Below are 18,866 nucleotides of genomic sequence, written 5' to 3' on the forward strand. Positions count from 1 at the left end.
ACGTTCCAAGAAGGGTTAGTGTGAGAGATAAGGGCACATGGAGGATCAATGTGATGGTGGGTATTTCAGTGAGGATTGGGATTCCAAAGGATGGTTAGTGTAAGGACCAGGATTCCAGGCAGGGTTAGTGTGAGGACTAGGGGTTCCAGGGAGGCTTGGATTTTAGATAGTTTTGGTGCAAGGATTGAGACTCCAAGAGAATGTGTGTGAGGGTTACTGTAAAGGTTCCAGGGACATTTATTGTGATGGCTGAGGTTCCAGGGAGGGGTCGTTTACGGGGGGAGGTTCCAGGGAAGATTAGTGTAAGGGTTAGGGTTTTAGTAAGGGTTAGTGAGAGGGTTGAGGTCTAAGGGGGATGTTAGTGTGAAGGTTGAGGCTCCAGGAAGGGTAATGTCAGGGTTATGGTTTCAGGGAGTGATAACGTGAGGTTCGAAGCTCTAGAGAGGGCAAGTGTGAGGAGGCATTAGGCTGCACACCTTCTGATCCCAAAATTGGATTTATTGCTATGAACTTTTGTTCTGTCTTCCAGGAGTGAGAAGACATTTCATACATAATCATGGATTTAAAATAACATAAGGATTTTGCAGAAAGTAGATATGCTGTATAAAAGATAATGTATGTAAACAGTTCATAATAAAATGAAGAATCAGCACCCTTTGCAGATGGAAAAGGATCTTTTATTACATAATTGGTTTTAGACAGACACTCAATATTTTTATTGTTATAGATGTCTTCAGATATGTTCCTTTACCAATTCTTAGACTGATGTTCTTACAGGTTCTAAAACGGAAAAGCACATTTAATTAATAAAATAGACTCAGATGTTGGTGTCACACTGTGTGGTTACAATGTTTAAAAACGTGTTCTTCTTTAATGCCACACACTTCCTGTCTATGTGCTGTACTGCAATGTCTGAATCAACATACCGTATTTATCGGCGTATAACATGCACAGGTGTATAACACGCACATTAATTTTAATAGGGAAGTTTCAGGAAAAAAAATACATTTTTGTATTGGCGTATAACACACACATGCTATTTGCACCCAATTTTCTAGGTGAAAAAGTGAGTGTTATACGCCAATAAATACAGTAAGTGGTTTTACAGAAGTCTGTGAGAATTCTCAACTATACCAAACACCACATAGGCAATGGGTGGATCTGCTGAAGCATGCTATTGAGCAAAGTGTAACACACATATTACGTCACCTTCCACTTACCAACTTCAAAATGTTTTCTGAATAATTTTTTTTTTAATTGTGTGCATACTTGTCTTTTAGTTATTCAGCAAAGTATTGTACTTAATGTTAAATTAAATTTTTTTTGATCATTTGGGCTTTTATTTTTAGAAAAAGCAAGAGGATTTTTGAACCAGATTCTTACAGCTAATAAGATGCAGGAAAAAAGTAATACAGTCAACATTAAACATATATTGCATAGTACATGTGTTAAAAGAGAACTGTAGCCAAGTGTTTGGGTAGAGGGAGAGAGCAACTATAAAGACACTGTGCTGCAGCTGCATTGTGTGTATGTTTTTTTCCTCTGTGGATTGAACTGGATTGACTTGTGTCTTTTATCAACCAGACTATATATATGCTTATTCAATAATGGTGCAAGTCCTAGTTCACAGCACTAGTGGCCCAGAAGCTCAGGAGAGTGGGCTGTTGTGTTCTTAGAAGGTTCCTCTTCATTGGGAACCTTTCCCTAGGGCTAAGCTGACCCTAACCAGTGGGAAACCTGTCCCTCCCTACTCTATCCACTTTACAACTGCATGCCAACTACAGTGGGGCTCTGCTATTTATTGGAGAAAAGCAAAACAAAAAGGGAAGGCGCACTGACCTAGTGCATTACCATAAAAAGAGCTTTATTGAAAACACAACATATAGCAAAATGGCTACTCACAAACGAGTATTGATAAAAGGCTTAATAATACAATTGGATCCATCGCACCGAACATCGACACATCCAGATCTGATGTCAGATAGATTGATTGATGAATACCCCAACGTAAATATCTGACGCGTTTCTGGGGAGAACCCCTTTCCTCAGAGCCAGGTGAGGGCTGCAAGACCTTTTTTGAAACTACCATCTCAAACTGTCAGTATCACACTTTGAAGACCGAGACACCAAAGCGCAGGAGAAGTTGTCTTTTTCCTGCTCTGCTATTTATTAGCATTATCCACACCAAAGATGGCGGCTGAGGTCATCCAAAGTTGCAGTGTCCAGTCGGACACTGCTCCCCTAGTGGCATCTACTGAGGATTCAGAGGAACAAAAGCTCCTCTCATTCTCTGTCCTTCTGTACTGAGGTCTGTACACCGTGCCATCTACAGAGAGGCAGGCAAACTGCACCTGCCTACAAGTAGTCTTGAATCACTGCAGACTTTTACAGTATAGGGCATGGTACAGATGTGCACCACCTTAAAGACTAGGACCCACCGATTAGCTGGCTGAAGATCACGACTCAGGAGACAAACAGGTACACTTACCAACTATTCCACAAGGACCCTGAACCACTACGAATAGTCAGTGGTACCTCTCCAGGGATATTGATAGATAGATAGATAGATAGATAGATAGATAGATAGATAGATAGATAGATAGATAGATAGATAGATAGATAGATAGATTATATATATATATATATATATATATATATATATATATATATATATATATATATATAATTAAAACAATTTTACAATCACTTAAAAGCAATTAAAATTCAATAATCAAAGCAGCACTCCAGTCAACATATACTATTGACATAAATGTACATAAATAATAAATACACAAACAGACTCAAAATAGTGCTGATAATCACAGTCAAAATACAGTGATTATCAGCACTATTTTGAGTCTGTTTGTGTATATATTATTCATGTACATTTATGTCAATAGTATATGTTGACTGGAGCGCTGCTTTGATTATTGAATTTTAATTGCTTTTGAGCGATTGTAAAATGGTTTTAATCATTTTTATTTATATATAATAGCTATTTGAAAGTGCCTGCTCTTTTGGTACAAACCATATATTTATTTAATAGTTTGCGTGGAGTGATACTTGAACCTTTAGCGCTGAGGTGGGAGGAAGCGCGATTTTGAATTTTTCTTCCCCAGTGATATATATATACAGGCGGTCCCCTACTTACAAACATCCGACTTACAAACGACTCCTACTTACAAACGGAGGGAGACAACAGGAAGTGAGAGGAAATCTACCCCTAGGAAGGGAAATTCACTCCTGTAAGAGTTAAAATGGGAAAAAGGTGTCTCCACTGATGATTTATCACCAGTCCATGTTTTCCTAACAATCCAAAATTTTCAAAATCCAATTGTCACTGGGACAGAAAATGAGGTGAAATCTTCTAAACAGGGGCACAGACAGCAAAAAAAGTGTTATAGGAGTGACAACCCTTGCCTATGCTATCCAAAAAGCTTAAAAATAGATTTTTTGGCTGAAGCTACACTTAAAAAAATGTACCTGTTCCGACTTACAAACAGATTCAACTTAAGAACAAACCTACAGATCTAACTTGTTTGTAAAACACACACACACACACACACACACACACACACACACACACACACACACACACACACACACACACACACACACACACACACACACACACACACACACTCTAAAACCTTTACTAACTATTGACTGCAGAGGAACTACTGTGGGGTTTTTCATTACTGTTGATACTATATTTTACTGATGATGTTTATTGCTAGGTTAATCTTGTTTTAGTAATTGATTTAGACTAAACTGCTATGCTATAACCTAGTCGTTACATCAGTTTACTTTGAGCAAACAATTTATTTTACCAGCTCTTTGATATTTTGTACATTACTATTTACTTTTGTTCTGGGACAATATACTTGCTTTGCTTACAATTAAACAGTTTGGTTCTTATTTTCGGATACCCTTACAGCTGTGTGTAGAATATTGCTCCTTGTGCTCACATAGACATTAGCAGCAACTCATTACCCATCCAGGTGTCAGAGGGAGTAAAGCGGTTCCCAGAGTTGTGGCAAAGAACAGAGAACCCATTCTACCAAGCAGCTCCTCCAGGAATAAGTGCTACAGAAGTACTGTATGGCCAAAGCTTTTTTGGCCATACTTCTCTTCTGGGTCACAGGAGCTTATTTATTTCAGCACTCCTGTGACCCAGATTCAGCCGACAGTGGGCTAAAAATTTAAAATCAAGATCCACCCAGATGTCTGACTGGGAGCTGGCTCAGCCTTTAGCGCACTGCTAACTGCTTCTGCCCCCTCCACTGCCCAACACTCAGTGAAGACTGAGAACTAAGTGATCAGTTCTTGGTCTTAGCCCCTGTACACACGGTCGGACATTCTGCCAACCAAATCCGTCGGATTTTGTCCGATGGATTGTGTCCGACGGATTGTGTCTGACGGATTGTGTCCGAAACTGTTGAATACACACAGTCGGACCAAGTTGTCGGAAAATCCGATCATTCAGAACATGATGACGTTATTTAGTTATGATGGGACTACGTTCAGGCTAGTAGCCAATAGCTTTGGTCTAGGAATTTGATCTGAGCATGCGTGGCACTTGGTCCGATCTGAATTCTCTACACATGATCGGAGTATGTCCGATCGGACCAGTTGGTCGGAAAATATTTCCAACATGTTGCAAAATTGGGTCCGACGGATATTCCGACGGAATCAGTCCGATGCATACCACACGACAACACGGTCCGATAGGACACATTCCGACGGATTCTCCGACCGTGTGTACAAGGGCTTAGAGCTAGATGCTGCTGCCATATAGGTGGGTATACATGTTTGGTTTTATGATACCCCACACCTCCTTAACCTGCTATAATGCCTGTAGTAAAATGTTCAAAGTTTTGGAAAAATGTACTACAGGGATTATAGTACATTTTGTACAAATATATATTCCCGCTGTTTATTGTTGTATTTTTGGATTGTTTTAACCACCTCAATACCAGTATGTTACATCCCCTTTCCTTCCAGGCCAGTAAACATCTATCATTTAAAACATCCATTTAGAAGAACAGGTCCCCCACCAGCCATTTAACTACAATGGCAGGTCATAACAAAGTTAACAAAGAATGCACACAAAATAAAATTTCAATAACCTAAGCAAAGCAGAATAATAAGGAAAACTCAACACATATCTATAGCACACAGAAAATTACACTCTGAAATAAGTAGATAAGCTAAACGGTCGATGCTAATGTTATGTGTAAGATTTAAAATTTGCAACTTACACTGTTGATCCAGGAGATGTAAGCAGACACTCTGGTGAACACTGTGGGCTTCAGGTAAGCATTGCAACCAAGGGAGGAAACAAAGCTGGTGACACCATGGACCTGGTACCCGCCACCGACAGCACAGTTCAGAGGTCCACCAGAATCACCCTAAAAAAGACAGGAACTGAATTTAGGAGAGAATACAGGAAAACTGTTTTACATAGAACCCCATCAATTGTTTTTACCACTCTTGCTTTCATGTTGGTTTAAAAGAGAAGTGCGGGACATGAAAAAAAAAAAACAGTCATACTCACCTAGGTGGATGCAGCATCGGCCCGGTGCTGCATCTGTCCCCCACCTCCTCTACACCGATCAAAGACCACAGAGCTCAGTTCTCGTCTTCAGTGAACAGAGAACTAGTCACTGTCAGTGGTAACAGATGCGTTTGATAACTTACAACTGTAAATTATGATCGTGTCTTCACTATTGATCTAAAGACATTTTCCTGTATGTGGCATATTGATTAATTGTGGTGTCGACTATAGATCAATTATTCCTACTGGAAGAGATTGATCAGAAACTGATCATTAGTTTAAAGCATGTAAAGCAGGGGTCTCAAACAGGCGGCCCTCCAGCTGTTGCAAAACTACAAGTCCCATGATCATTGCAAGGTTGACAGTTACAAGCATGAATCCCAGAGGCAGAGGCATGATGGGACTTGTAGTTTTGCAACATCTGGAGGGCCACCAGTTTGAGACCCCTGATGTAAAGTTTAACAGTTTAATTTCTTTAGAAAGTAGCCACAGTATTAATAGAACAGCCTGTTCCTTGGAAGCATCCTGTAGAGAAGGACATTTGCTCTCTGTAAGGAAGTAGTGGTCTTCCTGCAAAGGACTGATTGAGTCTCAGAAATGTAATGCTGCCTACTGGTCTAGTTCTGACATAGTAGAGGGTGTGCCAGAGCTCTGCAGTAAGACAGTTGTTGTTCTTTGCAAAATGCTGACAGGGAACAGACTTGTCTGCTCTGGCTGCTTTCTAAGGAAAGTCAACTGTATGATTTCGCACACCTTTTGTTTCATGTATTTAGCTGATGTTGTGACAGGTGTAAGTTCATATGCGCTTCAACACCTTTCTTGCCTCTTTCATCTTCACCCAAAGGGCATTTAGAAGTAGATTTTCCAGCTGGTTGGAACTAGGGCTGCCACCTTTTCTTCGAGTTAAAACCTGAACATTTTGCCAGCGCATGGCAATTATAGTATTGTAAAAGACCTTGGACAGCTTTGGGTGCCCCAAGGCCAGTAGTAATGTGGCGCGTGTAGCGCCAAACATTGAGTGTGGCCAAATTGAGAGTAGGAGGCTTAACGGGACATTGTTAAGTAAAACAAAAACATTCTTTTAACCATAAAATATCCTTTGTTTGCTGTGCCACAAGTAAGAGTCTTCCAGACTCAGCAGAATCATTTTTGAATTACTTCATGCACAAAAGCTAATCATCCTGGCACACATGATCAGGCCGGCTGCTGTAAGCACAGCTCAGCTTACATTCCATGGATTGCTGTAAGCAATCAGGTAGGTGTATTTTATTGTAGAAAAGAAATTGCATGTCTCTTCTGCAAAAAAAAAGCCCGCCTGCTCGCAGCATGTAATGACAGAACTTTTTGTTCCACTTTATGCTCTGGTTCACACTGGAGCGTTTTGACATGTCAAATCACATGTCAAATTGGTGGCAATTGCCTCCGCATCTGCGTGGCTGCACCGATTATTTTCTGTACTACTTTTTGCGATTTCAGGCTGCGATTTACATTGACATCTATGCAGAAACCTGCACAGAAGTCTCTGAAATCACGTCTGAAATTGGGACTGACTAAGGAAGTGAAATCATTCAGCTGAACACGCACGACTTCATTCCCGCAGATCAGTGTGAACCTGGGCTAAGACACACAAACTTTGGGACAAACTATAATTTAAAAAAACACAATGCAACATATACTTTTCTGCACCCCAAAGGCTAATTTGCATTTGTAAGAGAAGGAGGGAAGAGGCAGCATAACATGACATTTAGGCTGCATTCACACCTGAGCGTTTTCCGCTCATAAAATGCCCCTAAAATGCCTGAAAAAATGCCTGAAAAACGCCCAACAATCAAAATTCCATTCATTTCAATGGCACCTGTTCACATCTGAGTGTTTTTTCACCTGAAGAAAAACGTCTGAAAAATGCCCTAAGCTCAAAAAGAGAACATGAGCTTCTCGGCAGTTTACAGGCTTTTTTCTGCCGTTAACATTGGTGACCTGAACAAAATTGTGGCACAATCGCAGTAAAAACGCATGTCTTTAAAAGCTCAGGTGTGAATGCAGCCTTAAAGGGGTTGTAAACCTTCATGTTTTTTCACCTTAATGCATCCTATGCATTAAGGTGAAAAAACACTTGGCAGTGACCGGCCCCCCAGCCCCCCCCACCCCCCCCGTTTTACTTACCTGAGCCCCGTGTTTCCCTCGGCGGAGACATGTTCTCCCTCTCTGCACAGGGCCCCGGCTCTTTATTGGATAGATTGATAGCAGAGCAACCATTGGCTCCTGCTGCTGTTAATCAAATTCAATGATGCAGATGCTGGGGGGTGGGGCAAAGCCTGAGATTTGTGTCTATGGACGCCGAATGCTGGACTCGGTAGTGCACCCATAAGGTAACCTCCCGGGAGAGCGCTTCTCCTATGGGGTTATCTGATGCAGTGAGGAGCCACGAGAGCCACCAGGGCCCCTAGAAGAGGAGGATCGGGGCCACACTGTGCAAAACGAGCTGCACATTGGAGGTAAGTATGATATGTTTGTTATTTGAAAAAAATGAGGGTTTGCAGTCAATTTAAGCTGAAAGTCTGCTTTGATATTCAACAAGCTTTATTGCAAGTAGTGCAAACTCACAAAGCCAGAACGTAGGAACAGGCCTTCTCCTACTCCTTCAATGTGCTTCTCCATGACAGGGGCTTAAGGTGGCCATACACTACACAATCTGATTGTACAATCTTTAAATAGAATATGCAGGACCTTACACTATATAATTCTTGTCAGATCAAAAGCTAATTGTACAAGTAGATTGTGTAGTGTATGGTCCCCTTAAATCCTGACCTGTGAGCTTGAAACACTTGCATTACAGTTTGTTGGCCATTGCAGTCAGTTTGTACCTAGAGTAAGCCCACTGACTGTTGTCAGAGTAAACAATGTCCTACCTTTGCCATCAGTGATTAAAAAAAAACACGTAATTGCTGTAACTAAAGTAAATCCCATTGTTGGTGTCAGACCATTCTCTCTATGCAGTCTTCCATGCCCAAGCTGACCACATTGATGGGGGCTAAGAGGCTGTATCATTATGGAGTCTGTATACAGAAGGGGGAATGTATCATTGCAATAATGCCACAAAGTTCTACACTTTGCCACCGCTCCTCTCCCTCTTCACATTAGGCATTTGCATAACAACACATTGAAAAAGATCTGCTGAACTTCCATGCAGACTCTGGTCATTCTGCTACACACGGGTGGCGGGGAGTGGGGTGTGTGCCTGAGCCGAGACTGAGGGGGCGGTGTCCCTCTTTCTTCAGTGAGTAAAGCCCCCAGAAACAAGGAGCCATGCTCAGGGGATCCCTAGCAGCAGTGAGTGGAAATACAGGGCAGCTCCTATCTTTTGCTATTTATGGGCTGTCGATGGGACCGGCGAGAGGAAGCGCGTCCCTGACGCCGCCCTTGGCACATGTAGTGTAATGTGTCTGGGTTTCTGATAGGTTGAAATCTGGACAGATGATTGAAAAACCAGATTGTCTGGATGAAAAACGGACAGGTGGCCACCCTGATTGGAACACAAACAGTAATGACCACTTTCAAAGATGTAATCACATGTTATCACTTCCTACACTATACAGCCTGACTATGGCTTGTGTTTCATGTTGGTCTTTTGATTAGGGATGGGTCTGAGACATTTATGGCCAGTTTTACTTACGTTGCAACCAGCCTGGACTCCATTACCACCAGCGCACACCATGGTTGTCTTCACAGTGCTGCCCCAATATGAGCTGGTAGAGCAAGTTGAGTGGGCAACAACGGGCAGTGGAGCCTGCTGGAGGATGGAAGGCAGAGATCCACCGGCTGTAAAAAAAAAAAAAAAAAAAAAAGATTTACTACTATTTTTAGTGCTAGTAGAATGAACATTTCTCTTATTAGCTCATAGCTATAAGTTTCATCCTGATTCTGGCAGAAAACTAGGAGTAACTGGACTTTCCATGTTAAAAGTTACAAAGGTGTAAAGTAGACATGTGCATGGCAAAAAAAATTGTTTCGTTTAGCTTCACTTTGATTCATTAATCTAGTTATTTCGCTTAAGTAAATTCGGTTGATTCGTTCAATTTGTTTTTGGAATTCATTTTCAGAATCCGTATTCGGAATCCGTATTTGAAATTTTCAAATTTACCAATTTCTTTCAATTCGAAACAATCAAGGTAATACATTTTCAAATCGGCCGAAACAAAAATGTTACGGTATATTGTTTTCGATTTGAATGCAGCAAAGTGAACAAACAAAAGAAAAATCTTCATCAAATGATTACAATGACTCTTTAAATCACCTTTGGGCTTAACAAAAGCAGCATTATTTTGAAATTGTACTCTAACAGCACACAGAGTCTTTGATTTCAGCAAAATGTGTAGTAAGAATTCAACTGGAGTTCAATGTAAAATTTGATTTGAATTTCAGACCGAATTTCCGAAATTCGAACGAATTTCGTTACGTTATTCGGAGCATTCGGTAAAATTTGTTTATATTGTAATTTGAATATTTGGATATATCCAAATCTCTGAATAACGAAAAAATTGTCCTAATATTAATTTGGAATGAAAAGAACCGGACATGTCTAATGTAAAGTATGAGTTTCACATAAAGAACAATAGCACAAAACATCTAGCGCTCAAAGGTTCTAGACGTTCTTTGATTAATTAACTGGAAAATTATAATTTAAAGAATTCCGTCCTAATAGTAAAGTAAACATATACTTTATGTCTGAAGAGAACAGGTAAATCATTAAATGCAACCGATTTCATGTCTGTGCCCACCCCGTCCACTACATCATGCTATATGATAGAATAGCTTACACAGGTCTGAACAGGGAAATCAGCACATCATGAAAGCTTAGGTTTGTAACGCAATGAGATGATGAGAAGTGTCCACACACAGCTCTCCAAAACAGTATCTGTTAGGTGGCCAGTTTGGATAGGTAAAAATGAAACTAAAAAGTTCTATGCTAAGTACACCCGATACTTAATTTTTTGTTTCATCTGTCATACTGCTTGGAACAACGGTTTGTGGTGTTTGTAGGAGGTAAAAATAAGTCCTGGTAAGCATCTTGAATGTGATGGTAAACCTAGCCATGATGCAGCATTCATCAGATTATTTTATTCCTAAACGTATTTTGCAGCAACTTACTGGTAGTTCTTCCCCATCCAGAAATGATGCAGTTGTAGTTGTTAGCCAGGACAGTGCCATCAGCTGGCAGTGTAGCCAGTTTTACATAGCTGTTCAGAGTTGCGCTAGCAGCCAGATGGAGGACGGCAATATCATAACTGCAATGACAAAGTATAATATATACACAGTTAAATACAGCAACCAAACATTCTTTGTTACATTTTTATACAGGAGAAGCAGAAAGTACACAACCAGTATCTTCACTGGGGTATATCTCCTTTGCTACCTGTGCCTGTGACCACACAAAAAGTAAAGGGAAATCTCCCTAATGGTATAAAAAAAAACCTGACAAAAGTTCTAGGTCTTCTCTAATGAATTGAAAACGTTTGTTTTTTTAATCTCTACCCCTAATTTCTATCTCTTTTGAAAGATTCTGCTCCCTTCCTGTCCTAGAGACCACACAGGAAGTGAGTGGAAACCTTTAAAACAGAGAAACAGCAGTTTAAACCTGATAGGAGTCCTTATCCACCATCTGAAAAAGCAAAAGATTTGGCTGGAGATGGGCTTTAACTTAGCACACTAAGCATTTAGCTTTTTTCACATACCTGCCAAGTATGCAGTGTAGATACATTCTATAATTTGCAACCCAGGTAAGATCCTTACTTAGATCGCAGAATTTTTTAACTGCAAGCATTGTAAGTGCTAAATTTAACTTGGTGCCAGCCCAAGTACAGCAGACTGCCAAAAGGAGTCAACCGGTTGCCCTGTAGTGCTTATGTGCTAACAAGAATTTTTTTTTAATGCAGCAGAGAAAAGTCAGGTTTCCCTTCTTTGCAGACAGCTGGGCTGTGTGGCAGAGCTCGGTAAATCTTAGATCATAGATGGACAGAAATACAAGTTCTTTGGAGGTTGGAGTTCAGCTTAAGGCCTGGTTCACACCTATGCATTTTTTAGTGCTTTTTTAGTTTTACAGAAACACACTACAGTCCATTTAACATGGTTTCCTATGGGTCATGTTCACATCTGTGCATTTTATGGAAAGGACCAGGGACTTTTTTCTGGTTTTTAGCTCCATAAACTTCAATGACTCAAAAACGTGTATTGAAAATTGCAAAATGCACCTGGAATATGCAAACTGCAACCTACATAGGTGTGAACTAGACCTCAATATTAATAAAACCCAGATGTCTTGATGAATCAAGTTAATATCACCTCTCTGGTGGTGGTTGTGCCTCTTACTCTCATTACTGTATATTGCATGGCATGTGTTAACGCTAAAGTCTTGTGCAGTCTACAGGATTTTGTTAGGTGACATCAAGATATCTTTCAAACTGAAGCACCAGTTGTATGGCAAAATTCTATACAATGTAGATATTATTATTATAAAATGCTCTGGTTGAGCTTCATGTTGGTAATGGAACTGTTACACATGCAGACATTCCTTGTTTGCGTATTATGCAGTAAATGTTTTAAATTAAATGTGATATTTGAATGGCAAACTGAAATTTTGCTTTATCTGCTTAGTTCTTACCCAGCAGCAACATTGTTGGTATTCCATGAAGCATGAATACGTTTTGCAGACACTGAGATCACCTGTTCAGTTCCATCGTTTGCGCTAAGGTTGTGTTCTCCCAACACCACACGATAGGTGGCTACCCTGAACATAGTCAAAGAGAAAGTCCCTTAAATATCATTAAAAAGTAAGTATACGCAAATCTGGTTTTACACATAATAACAGATACTGTTTGCTCACATCAGAAGATGAACCTTTACATTTTCAAGACTACCTGTGCCTTGTATCATATGCATACCATAATTAAAATGATCCCACTTGTGCCTTGGTCTCAGATTCAATCCAGGGAGCCAAAAAAGTACCATGGCAAAAATAGGTAGCCTGCCATTCTAAAACCAGTAACCAAATTACCACTGTTTGTGGTATTTTAAGGGGGCGCAATGGGGTTTATTTACTAAAATTGATCTGATCTGTTTTTTCTGACATGTATAAAAAAAAAAATGAAGAGTTTTAAACAGGACTTGAGTACAGCACCTCCACGGTTTCTCTAAACTTTTAGAATGGCTTTTGCATGGTCTGAGCATCACTGGACAAAAATAAGGGTTGATAATTAATCCATATACCACACATCTTGTATCTACATGGCTTCTAATCAACATTTATTATTGTTTTATTACAATGTTTCATGGACTAGGTTGTTTGTTGTGCTCCTGCTCCTAAGACAGTATACAGGTCCTCTCATAATATTTCCCAAATCCATTGCGACTTTTATCTTGTTAATACTGACCAATAACCTGTATGTAGCAATGTTTTTGGTTACCTGTCCACGCAGTGAGCAGCAGTCAAGACACGGTTAGCACGGATGAGGGAACCTCCGCAGGTGTGGTACCAGCTGCTGCCAGAGATATATTGGAGAGATACCTAGAGGTGGAAAATGATAATGGATAATGGAATTTGTGTAAACAATAATACCTTAAGATTATTTTTTTAGCTGTACTAGAGTGTCCCATCTAATTGGTATTGTACAAAAAAAAGCTTTTTAAAGGAAGACTATAATCATTTTACCAAAATGTACGCATTAATGTGGTCCAATAATGTGTATACCATCTTGTTTCTGTGTATAATAGGTATTTAACTATGTACATAAAGCAACCTTTAAAATGTCACGACTGTAAAGTGTGCTCAGAGGGTGTTTTTTGCAGATTTAAAAACACTGTTTATTTTAATCTCTTCTATCTTACCTGCCATGGCCATGCATTTTTGGCAGCATTGGTTCCTCCCACTACACGTGCATTCTCCTCAGAATTCTCAATGTACTGAACATCATCATGGCAGTGTCCTTTTGGAAAAAAGAGAACACATTTAATAAAAGGCATTCGCTCCAGATCGCAATCACCACATTTGCCAACAGGTTGGGGGGTTAACTGGCAGAAGTTTGGTGAATATAGGTGAATCCAGACATGTAAAGGTGCTGAAAGTTGCTCATCTGTATGCATATGCTAAAGAAAACCCAAGGAAAAAATACTTACCGCTGGTACCACTTCCATTTAACTTTCCTCTTCAACAACACATCCCTAAATCCTAAACTGTTCATATATATATATATATATATATATATATACAGCTTTCTGTGTTACAGTTCTGAACTCACCCAGACAAACATGGATAAATAGTAATGTTTGGGAAGGAGATGTTGGACCTGACTCTAAACCCATGAAGTTAAGTCAATAATTATGTCAGACCTTGTATTTGGGGATCCTGCAGAGAAAAACTATTTGGATGTGCAGGTTTTTCATCTGCTTCCTATAGACTACAATATCAAATTCAAAATAAAACACATTCTATATCCAAGGCAAAAAAAAAAAACTATTTGGAGGATATATCAAATAGATTGCTTACAGAATCAGGTGACTACCTGGTGCAAATCTGGTTTCTTGGATTAAACCGTTTTAGGCTCAGTTATCTATAGGTGGGGTATTTTGCCAAGTAACAAGTGTCTGAATTCCTAAATTGCGTGATTTTCTGTAGATTAGACAGATCTACATGCAATTATTTAGGCAAATCAGAAATTTGTAAATTTTCATACCGATGTCACTAGGCTATTGTTTCTACCCCATATATGTGTTCTGTTGAAATGGTTTTCCCCTATGCCTCCTACGTTTGAGGATTGGCGTACACAAGTTAATTCTACCCTACTTAAAGAGAAACATATTTTGAAATGCCAGGGTAATCCCCGTAAATTTAATAAAATATGGGACCCATGGATACAGACTCCTAGCCTTGCCCCACTAGCCTTAATATCTTTAAGTCTGCTGCAATTCTAATTAGAGTAGGCAGATGTATTGACTGCTGGCCTGCAGCCCCATGAGTTGCTCTGACACAAAGTTTAAAGTAAAGGGGTGGCTTACAGTTTTTTTTTTTTCCTTTTTGTTTTTGTTAAGTTTGTTCATGTACCAGAAATGTTCCTCACTAGGTCAGCATATAGTCAAATCAAGGGCATTTGGCTTGGTATGTAATTTTTTGATATAACCCAATATTCATCTAATAGTTCGCCTTTGACGCTAGGTTTTGCTCAGAAATTATTCTGGAAATGTATGATAACATCAGAAATATGTGAGGACGCAAGTACTGGTTATTGTATTTTTTTCTTTGTTTTATGTAAAATGACAAATCCTTTAATGAAAAGTAATTTGAAGAAAAAAGAAATGTGTAAATTGGAAATTCTTCTCTATTTTGCTCCCCTGTGTCTGCGAAAGCAAACAGGTAACCACAACAGCTTCAAAAGTAATCTACAACCAATTTATAATAAAGAGAGAATTCTAAACAAGTCTACATATTGTATGTTTCACTGTAATCCCTACAGAAAATATAAAAGTGGTAGCTGCTTAAGTCAGAGGAAAAGTGACCTAAGGTAAAGCAATTAATAGTAACAACAATTCCCCAGAACTCTACCAAGCTACCTATAGTGTTGGTAAAGCCAAACAAGATTTTTGTTTTCAACCCCTTCATGAGGGCGTAACACAAATATGCGGTGTCCCAGAAACGGGCTTTAATGGTGGGCACCACATATGAATTCTTCTGTTTTTGCTGGAAGCATGCTCAATCACACGTTTCCAAAAGGGAGACCGGGTCGTGACAGACCCAGGTCTCCTACCAGCGAGTGGGACCCAGCAGAACTGGATCCTGATCACATGATTGCCATGATAGCCTCTGAGAGATTGTCACAATGATCATTCATTTTGTAGCCTGTGCTTGTGTTGTTTCTTCTCTGTGAACAGGTGAGATAATAGACTTCTCTGCTAGAAAGGTGGAAAAAATACATTGTATCTCTTTTTCCTTGCTGGAGGAGATGTCTGTACAAAAATAAAAAGTCTGTTTAAGAAAATAAAAATTACCTAGTTCAAAGCTTGACCTAGTTTAGTGAGTGTAGCTGTCAGGGCCATTTAGTGTAAGTGTCAGTTAGTGGCAGTGTTCATGTCAGTGTGTGTTTAGGTAAGAAAAAAAACGTTATATATTTAGTGTGAGTGTGAGTGTGAGACTTAGTTCACACTGATGCGGCAATCTCTCACTCTGGGGCACTTGTCGCATCAGAAGTTGGATCCCAGTTGGACCCCATTCTGTGCAATGGAAACGTTCTAATTGGTGCAACTTGAGTCGGTCCAACTTAGAAAAAGGTTCCTTTACTACTTGGTAGTTGCATGCAAGTCGTGCTGGGGTATGACGTGAAAATGGGGTGCAGTGTGAACTCAGGCTTAGTGTCAGTTCAGGAAGGAGAAAAAACAAAATGCATACTATTGATGCCTGGCCCTACTATGGGTACAAAGAACAATTTTAGCAAATATGTTTGGTATCACCACAATCGTCAGGAGTAAGAGAATTTATTTTGCAGGTTTTTTGGTGGTGGTACATAGTAAGAGCATAAAATATCGGGTTAATAATTAAATTATGATTTTTTTTTTTTTGGGGCCAGTTTTATTTTCATAGTAAAACAAAATCAGGCAATATCTATTAACATTTTCCACCAAATGAAAGCCCAATCTGTCTTAAAAATGTATATACTAAGTAGTTGCAATGATGTGGATGTTGATCCACTGCACCCTGCTGAATTAAGGATATACCAATATGTGACTAGTGCTTAATTGCTATGTGCTTATGGACTGTTAGCCCTTGTACACACGGTCGGACATTCCGACGGAAAATGTCCGATCGGACCGTGCTGTCGGATAATCCGACCGTCTGTGGGGTCCATCGGACTGTTTCCATCAGAATATCTGACCGACAAAGTTTTAGAGCTGGGATGTAGAGAATTCCAATCGGACAAAGTGCCACGCATTCTCAGATCAAATTCCTAGACCAAAGATATTGGCTACTAGCCTGAACGTAGTCCCGTCGTAATGAAGTAACATCATCACGTTCTGAACGATCGGATTTTCCGACAACTTTGTCCGACTGTGTGTATGCAACACCAGTTTCGGACAAAATCCGTCAGACAAAATCCGACGGATTTGGTTGTCGGAATGTCCGACCGTGTGTACAAGGGCTTAGAATATCACACTGTGCTGCCGGACTGTTCTGTGAAACAAAAATTAACCTATGAAATGCTTTCTATGGAACTGCTCTATGAGTACTAAAATAATGCATTACCATCTTGTTCCTTGTTTTGCTGAAATATAATGTCCCTATTCAGCCTTGTCTGATTGCACACACAAAACCACCGACATATGGACTATAGTCATATGCCCCTTTTCTTAAATTGCTTGATTAAATCTGTAATCATTGGAGTGCTTGTGAATAGAATGTGGTGAGTTGTGTGAAAGTGTATGTGCAGCTGCACTTCCCCTTTTTAAATAGACAACGTTGTCTCTTTTTAATTCTCAGCGGTTTTGCCTATTTGATCTCTTTTCGCTATAAGAAGTTCTTGAAGTGTTTTTTCATTTTTTTTTTTTATTATTATTAAAAGTTTTTAGATTAATCTAGCAACAGGTCTCCTGCCATTCTTCTTGGGGAATTTTTCTCTTGTTTAATTTCTCCCTGTTTGTCCTGATATGCTTTAAGACCGGGGGAGTCACGGTTTCTGACTAATTTTAGTCTAGAATTTAGTTGCTGATTAATAAATTCTAAATGTAATAATGTTAATAAATTAGGTTGATCCAGGCACCAAATCTATTTTTTCTTAAGTAGTTGCAATGATATGTACAGTTATGTTAACACAGGCAAAAGTTGCAAAACTGGGTTGGGGCATTTAGGTTTGTGTTGTCCTGTGTTGTGAAAGGGTTGATCTTGAAAAAGTGACCAAGAGGTAATATTTCTGTTTTTATTTTTCTCTATGGCCCTGCTGATAGGATAATCCCTCATTTACTGCCCCTGCTGATAAAATAATCCCTCATTTACTGTCCCTGTGGCAATGACATAAGAAAATGGTATTAGAAAATTGAGGAAAGGGAGTCTATGGGAGAGGAAAGCTATACGACAATAAAAACTCTCACTCACAAAGATTTCACATCACTTTACATTCCCCAATAAGGGCCTAAGCAAAAATGAGAAACAGACATGGTTCCAAATCTTCCTTGCTTCCATGCAAAAGTAAATACTTTTTTACATGAGTTTGGTTTAATAGCCCTCTACTATGAAAGCCCAGATTCTGTGATCTGTCACTGTCAAGCACAGGAGACAGGATACGGAACAATGAAACAGATTGAGAACCACAAAAACAAGGTATGATCAGGATAGTTAAAAGTCATATGGTACTCTAATAGATATACTCTAATTGCTATAACTTACCACAGAGGACAAATGCCGCAAGTAAAACTAGCTTCAACATTCTGGATGAGTTGTGTTCCTGAGAAGACCAGCAGCTACAGTGGGGTCCTGCTATTTAATAGCCGGGCTTGGCAGATAAGGAGGGAATATTCACAGATGTTTCATATGCTGAATTTATCAAATATGTTTGTCCTTTCTTATTCAAGGACACTTTGAATGCTTACATAAAGTTTGCTAGGAGGCTTTGTGCCAAAAAATTTACTTTATTTATTGTCTTGGGAAGGCAGAAAAATGGAAGTTTCCATTTGGCAAACCACCCCGGGGGTGGTTGCTTTTTTTGTGGTATCGCTTACAGGTCAGTATGTACTGGCAAAAACAATACGATAGAAAATGATAGTTGCCATTATGTTTTTAGAACACTGTGGATTATTGGGTGAGTATTGACACAAAGGGTATAGTTCACTTTTATTCCCAAATTAACAATTTTCTGATGAAGGTAATCTACCTACCTTGTTACTGGACAGTTATTATTATCAGAATAAAGCAGTGCTTTCATACAGAGTCCCCTGTCATGCCCATGCGCACTAAGGGGAAACTGAAAAAGCCTCACTGCTCCATCTTGCTGGGTTCTTCTTGATACAACTCCACTCAGCTAAGCTTTACCCACTATTTATATAGGATCCTGCCACCTAGGGAAGTGCTATCACATCACTTCCTGGGAAAGTTAAAGGATGGGGCCTAAATTAAAGAGGAAACTGATAACCCCTTGTAGGCAGGTGCCTAAATGTTATTTGTGTTTTACACAAAAACTTAACGTTTGGTGACTTAGAGGATAATGGCATGCTGTGGTTGTGCCTTCCTCCTGCATGTGTCACTTCCCATTTAGAAGGGCAAACCCTTAGCAGGATG

General features: G+C 39.6%; 1 protein-coding gene across 1 annotated transcript; it reads right to left on the reverse strand.

The window, feature by feature from the left end:
* Positions 1-655: 655 nt before the first annotated feature.
* On the reverse strand, positions 656-18,131 carry LOC143983697 (chymotrypsin-like elastase family member 1). Its single transcript, XM_077483699.1, has 8 exons — positions 17,979-18,131; positions 13,439-13,536; positions 13,018-13,118; positions 12,216-12,341; positions 10,706-10,842; positions 9,231-9,376; positions 5,262-5,411; positions 656-780 (listed from the first exon to the last, which is right to left on the reverse strand). Exons 1-8 carry the CDS (start codon positions 18,016-18,018, stop codon positions 772-774), a joined length of 807 nt encoding a protein of 268 aa, XP_077339825.1. The 5' UTR covers positions 18,019-18,131; the 3' UTR covers positions 656-771.
* Positions 18,132-18,866: the final 735 nt, after the last annotated feature.

The sequence above is a fragment of the Lithobates pipiens genome, unplaced genomic scaffold, assembly GCF_037356315.1.
Source record: "Lithobates pipiens isolate NorthernLeopardFrog02 unplaced genomic scaffold, aLitPip1_a1.2 Scaffold_16, whole genome shotgun sequence".
NCBI classification, from domain to species: Eukaryota; Metazoa; Chordata; class Amphibia; order Anura; family Ranidae; genus Lithobates; species Lithobates pipiens.